General features: G+C 41.3%; 1 protein-coding gene across 1 annotated transcript; it reads left to right on the forward strand.

Moving 5' to 3' along the window:
- The first annotated feature begins 404 nt into the window (after nt 1-404).
- On the forward strand, nt 405-2,013 carry fibina (fin bud initiation factor a). The gene has a single exon (XM_077568665.1). It carries the CDS (start codon nt 420-422, stop codon nt 1,041-1,043), a length of 624 nt encoding a protein of 207 aa, XP_077424791.1. The 5' UTR covers nt 405-419; the 3' UTR covers nt 1,044-2,013.
- Nucleotides 2,014-6,414: the final 4,401 nt, after the last annotated feature.

Genomic DNA, 6,414 nt, shown 5'->3' on the forward strand with positions numbered 1-6,414 from the left:
ACAATGTAAACTGAGCTTTCTAGCGGTACATTTCCAAAAAGTTCTTTTTATTGTTATTTTGAACATTTGGTCACTTTTATCAAAACATTTTGATGACATTTTTATTTATTTATAAATATTGATGATTAAAGGATGGGTTGCAATACACTGATTTAATATAAGAACCTTTTCTGACAAAACTGATCATTATTACCTTTTTGGAAAGAGGGCCTATGTTTATATTGAGCTTGCCATTGTATGAATAAGTGTAGTAGCGTTGTGTGGTCACCATGATGACGGGGGCCCCAGCTCAGTTTTACCACGCTGTGCATTTTGGGGAGGGGGAGCAGGGGGAGGCCGTGTAATCTGACCCTTGATGAAAACCGTGCGCCTGATCCGACTCCCAGCGCACATGCTGTGTTGTGGAAAGCAGGCGCACGATGAATCCTCTGTTGCTCATCGTGCTCACATGTCTGCCCCTCGGCTCGGCGGTCTACAGCGGGCCCCTGCAAGCCGAGATCTCCAACGGCACTTTCCATCACTTCTACGTCCCGGACGGCGACTACGAGGACACGGAAGACCCGGAAAAGTGCCAGATGGTCTTCAGATTCTCGGACGGCTCCCCGTGTTCGCTTGCCGAGGAGGAGAATGACGCGTTGGTGCGGGAGGAGCTGATCCTCGCCCGGCTTCAGGCGGAGGATTCCGCACGGCTTCTGGAGAGCATCGGGCGGGCGGTGGCCAACGACCTGGACGGAGAGGACACTTACGGCCGCTTCCTCCTGAGGGAGATTTCCCAAATCGCGGAGGCTTTCTCTGGCGTGGACAAGTCTCTGGAGGAGCTGGAGGTGAAGTTCAAGCAGAGTCAAGAGAGCGAGTTGAGAGAGGAGCAACAACTGAGCGGCTTTGTGCTCAAGCAAGTGGGGGACGTCAGAGACAGCCTGAGGGACACCAAGGACATCTCGGTGGGGTTGAAGGACAAACAGGAGCTGCTGTCACTCATCGTTCGCAGCCATGGGAGTAGACTGAGTCGCCTTAAAACTCAATATCTCAATACAGGATCGTAGTCCATTGCGTCCGTCTGTGAAGTTTTTGGAGATGTCATTCAATTGGACCAACACGACCAACACTCTGAGTCAAAGCAGGCTAAGGGTTGATTTCCACAATGTTGTAAAGGCTCGCCACAAATTACTTTTACTTTACTTTACTTTTCAAGCACAATCTTAGGTCTTTTTTTGTCATCAACCGTGCATGGTTTTCTTGAATGTACTTTATCTTTGACGACGTCCCAAAAAAAGAAATCCATCGGGGGTGAGATCTTGTGATGGTGATCGAAGCCCGCAACGGGGTAGTAAAAGATGGTCAATGCTGGCAATAAAGATCTCTGTTTACCCTTTTTCACACCCCCTGTATAGTAAGAAAGCAAATTAATGCTCATCTATTTTTAATATAATTACTACTCCATTTTTGGGGGGCATGAACCCATAAAACTTTATTTTGTGTTATTTCTTTTTCGAAGTCAGCGGCAGACTTGCGGCCCTTAATTGGCGTCTGGGTCCTGTCACTGCCTTCCAGTTCCATCTGGAAGCATTTTACTTTGACTATAAAATATGTTTATCCAAAGGCTTTGGAGTCAATTTGTAACAATTTGGGTTAATGTTGATTGTGGTGTATATTTTTTTTAAGAATTGTCTTAAAAATACATAAGAAATCATTTCCAAAAGCTCAAATGTCTTCTGCGGTAATACGCAGTATATTCTTATTTATTTTTTATTTACTCCCTATAAGGTGTTAGGAAAGTAATTTGCACCTATGTACACTTTATCATTTGTATTATACTGTAGATACAGATTTTCTTCCTCTATATTGAAACATACCTTTTGTTAAGTTCTCAGTGACTTTCCCTGTATTTCCTGGAAAATATGAATATATTACTGTGCTTAAACCCATCACATGCCTCCTACTTACTGTAATTGGCCATATATTGTCCGGCCCTGTATGTTCCTGTTCCTGTCCGCAACAAGCACATGGCAATAAAGATGCCAGAGATTATGCCTGTGCATGTTTTTGGGAGCCAGATGTGTGCTGCCCGCCAATGGGCTCAACTGGGTGTGATTTCCTCCGTCTGGTTTCCCTCACACTCCAGCTTCCCCTCTGGGACCCCTTTTTCAAAACGGCTCTGTTTAATGCAGCAGCGCACCAATGTAGGCAAGGAGCGCTGTCCGAAGAAGCAGGAACTCAGCGTGCACAGAAGAAACCTTATATGACTACAAGGCTTCGGAAATTTCAGGGGAGCGTCCGATGGCTCCGTTTTGACGAGATTGCAGGAAAAAATCTGATGTGTATGTTAAACCTATAGAGGCTCACAAAGGCACACAGCAAGAGTGATTTTTTTTTTTTGGGGGGGTGTCATGAATTCTCCCGACAGAAGCATATATTTTTTGTGGCGTGGTTGAGATAGTTTGGAGCGAGGAGGCCTGCTGTTCAAAGAACGCTTTCTCCTTACTGACATATTGAAAGTACAAACAAAGGCAGGTCAGGAATGCGATTAAGAGCTGACCCGAAGCCTCTCAGACGTGTACACAGCGACATGCTTTTTACATAGATAAATTTATGCTATTAAAATTGAGAAACGCCAATAAACCATTCAAAACTTAGAACTCATGTGACCAAGATGTTTTGGACAATTTTATTCTTTCAACGTTTTGCAAAAAGTTGGTTTTATAGTCAGTTGTCCAAAATAACCCAAATTGGGTGAAGCTAAGTCTTAAAGGGACTGAGCCAATGCTGGGTTTTTCATACCTTGCACAGAGTTGACCCGTCATGTTAGGTCAAGATTTTGACCCAACATTAAATTTAAAAAAAACTACCCGTACTGATTAGTTAAAGCCCCCACGAAATGGGTTATGAGGTTGCTGGAGAGAAAAAATAATGCAAATTTTACTACCAACATGTTCTAAGAAGTCACTCACATGATATGTCTGGCACATTTCTACACAAGATGCCCTTCCTGTTGCAACCAACTCAAAGTCCACGAGTGAGCTGTGTCCTAAATCAACATTGTTACCCACTGAGTAATTCAGCCGCCACCAAAACTGTCAAAAAGGGGTGACCGCTTTCACTCCTCAGCTTGCCCAAATCCACCTTTGAGTCGAAAAGAATTTACTCAATCTTAAGCAACCTACACTACAAAAACAGTCGGGTCAAAAATAACCCAATTTGGGTTTAAAAAAAATTGTTGGTTTTTTTGGGGCTTATTTTATGTAAAATTACCCAATTTTGGATGTTGTTTAATACAAAATAAGCTAATGTTATGTGTCGTTTTGTGCAAAACAAAAATTGGGTCAAATTGACCCAATTTACTTTTTTCCACTTCCTGTGCCAGATCTTCCAATCGTTTTGTCATAGTGGTGTCAATTTTTGGAGGGAGTGCGTCTGCTCGAGTGCAAGGCTACGAAATTACCAATATCAGGTCTAACCTACCTCCGCAAATTGTGACACGGAGCGTGCTTGCATGCTATAAATGCTCCCATCCCAACGTTTCTATTCCTTTGTTTAATGTCCTTGATGAGGAAAAGCACTTAGTGAATACAGTAGATGTCTAAATATAGAAATTCATTGGTTTTTTTATAAAGGCAAACCTTTTAATGAGCATCATAGCGGTAGCGTAATGGCTCACACTCTCATGTCCTTCTTTTGCCCCGAGTCAGCCAAGATAGGTTCGAGCACTTGAATAGAGTGTCGGTAGATTAGATGAATCTGATGACTTGTTCTGACTTAAACATATAAAAGTGCTTCCACGTGCCTATTTTTTAAGGTATTTTCCCACCAGCACGGTTATCTGCCAGCTGCAGTTAGTAAGCACTTTGCACTTTTTATGTGCAGGGAGACAATAAAATGAGCTCAACGAAAGCAAGGTGTAAATGAAGTGATTAGACTGCAGACAGAATTTTTACGACGTGATAATGATCTGTCTGATGCTGATTTGCATCTGAGGAGAGTTCAGTTTAATGCAATAACAATGAAACACAGTGATGTGGATCATTCCTTTATTCGGAACAGTGTTTTGGTATTATTAAATAATGCTATACAGAAACAAAGTACTTTTAAGAATTTGGGATTAACCATTTTGGCTTTTAACCATCCGTCTGCTTTCTATTGTCCTAATTAGAGTCCCGCAGGGTGAACTGGAACGAAGATTTTATATAATTAAGCTGCTAAGGGAATACAAATATTACATGCTAAAAAAAAAAGACTGTGTTGTTTTCCTAACCATCTCGCTGACTGTAATTGTGGATTTTGAGGAGATTGGGTTACTTTTACCCAAGGTTTTGACCCAGCAGATATGGTTGAAGGTTGGATCATTTTGGGCTGGCTGAAGAGCTTTTTGTGCTCTGGCATTGAACTAAATTGAATGAAAAATGTTTTGGACAATGTTGGTGGTGGTTGATGACTCAGTGGATAACACCACTGCCAACGGATACAGGAATTAAGATTCAAATCCCACTCAACTTCAAATTATCTTCATGGATAGTTTTGACCCCTTGTTGGATCCAAATGTTGACTCAACAGTTTTAAGAGTGTACAATTATTTCTAAGCATGATGCTGTGCAGTTGTGCACCACCAAAATCCCCGAGGCAACGTGTGACTTGGCCCTTTCAGTTATGCTTTGTTCTCGCACTGCCTCAGATTTACTGCTACAAACAATATCCACTGCCAACAGTTGTAGCGTAATCTCCGAACAACACACAACAGATAAAGTAGATCATTCCAACCTATGATTTATATTGGCATCTTATTACAGCCTGACTGTACTAATAATGTGAATATGGTTTCAATGTACACGGCGGGGAGTCTGTTCCGTGGTTGCAGCTGCAAATAATCACTTAAAGATTTTCAAACTGCTTTAAGCGACGTTGTTGAGAGGAAGAACAGCTTGGGGCCAAAGAAACCTCAGGAAATGAGTAAAGTCAGCATTTGGATTTTAATGTCATTTAGATTTAACTTCTGGTAAACATTGTGGCCACGTCGTTCCAGCTTTGTAGCCAGTGTGCACCTCGTCACTTATATACATACATACAAGTGTAAATGTGGACTGTAGTCACTTTGTCTGGTATGTGTTGTGCTTGGTTCCATGTTTTCAACTAGCCTGCCAATTACTAAAGAGAACCAGAAGAACATTGCGTCATTTTAGTACCTCCACCTAGTGAGGTTGTTTACAACAGTTTTTCGTTTTTGGTGAAAATAGAACTAATTGTTTTACGAGGGGGAAAAGGTGCCATTTCTTAAAAGCTACTATCCCTTTGCTTTGTCACACAAGGCACAGACACAATTATTTAAACCAAATTCATTAAAAGGGAAGTCAACAGAAAAATTGTCTTTGCAATAATATTTTCTATGCACCCCCACTTGTCCGCTAAAAACGTCAATTGACGTTAAGGACACGCCCACTGTATACCGCCAATAACGTCAATTGACGTCAACTACGTTTTGTTTTTTTTCTCAATGGGCAGTGCAACGTCTTGTACAGCGCTCCTTTTGTGAAAGGGTGTAAAAAAAAATCACAAAACAGCCACTAACTATGGCCAGCAGATGGCAGCATTGTATCTCTTTTCAATTTGCTCCCGGTAGTATCAGATTGCAAGAAAACATGGCGGATCTTAGGAAAGAGAATGTTTTCAAGGATGACGTGAATGATCAAACTCCCTTTGTCACATTGAATCTAATTCACAGAGCGTCACTAAACAAAAAATATTAGTGTCAAAGTCACTGTTGTGCAGAAAATTTATCATTTCACAAAAAGCGTGTTTTCCGTTTTCGCTAAATCTCACTCAAATTATCTATTTTCAAATGGTGCTTACTAATTAACGGAATAATGAAAGAATGGAATGCGATGTTTCATGTGGTATCCACCATGTTTATGTAGTCACAGCACACAATATTCTGTTTGCCTTGAAAGATGAGTGAAAATGCTTGAAATCGGCCGGCACTGTCGGCGTTGTTTTTTTGGATAACATTTGGCAGTAAAAGAGTTAATATTGTGTTTATGGAATATGAGTTAAGCAGCAAAACCCACCTGTATGTATTTATCTTTTTTTTACTGGCCGTCGATCGCAGTTTCTCAGGCCTCAGTTAATGACCAATCACGGCTCAGCTTCAGAATAGTGAAGTGAGCCGCGATTGGTCGTTACTTGAGTCCTTACACTGTGATGTCATAATCAGTTGTCAGCAAGTGACAAAATGGCTATTTTTGGACTCGTGGGGCTGCGTAGAACATATTACTGTATTGTTAAGGACATTTTTGGGTTGACTTCCCCTTTGTAAGGACAATTATGCTGCGTAAGGAGTCACCATAATGTTCAAGGAATACATATTAGACAGTATTGAAACTGTAGAATACTTGACACATTTCAAAAGATTGTGCAGGTTTGTCAGTA

This window comes from Vanacampus margaritifer, chromosome 6 (genome assembly GCF_051991255.1).
Source record: "Vanacampus margaritifer isolate UIUO_Vmar chromosome 6, RoL_Vmar_1.0, whole genome shotgun sequence".
Classification (NCBI taxonomy): domain Eukaryota; kingdom Metazoa; phylum Chordata; class Actinopteri; order Syngnathiformes; family Syngnathidae; genus Vanacampus; species Vanacampus margaritifer.

What these genes read in the sequence shown, in the direction of transcription:
- fibina (XM_077568665.1), top strand. Translation starts at nt 420, where the DNA reads ATGAATCCTCTGTTGCTCATCGTGCTCACATGTCTGCCCCTCGGCTCG.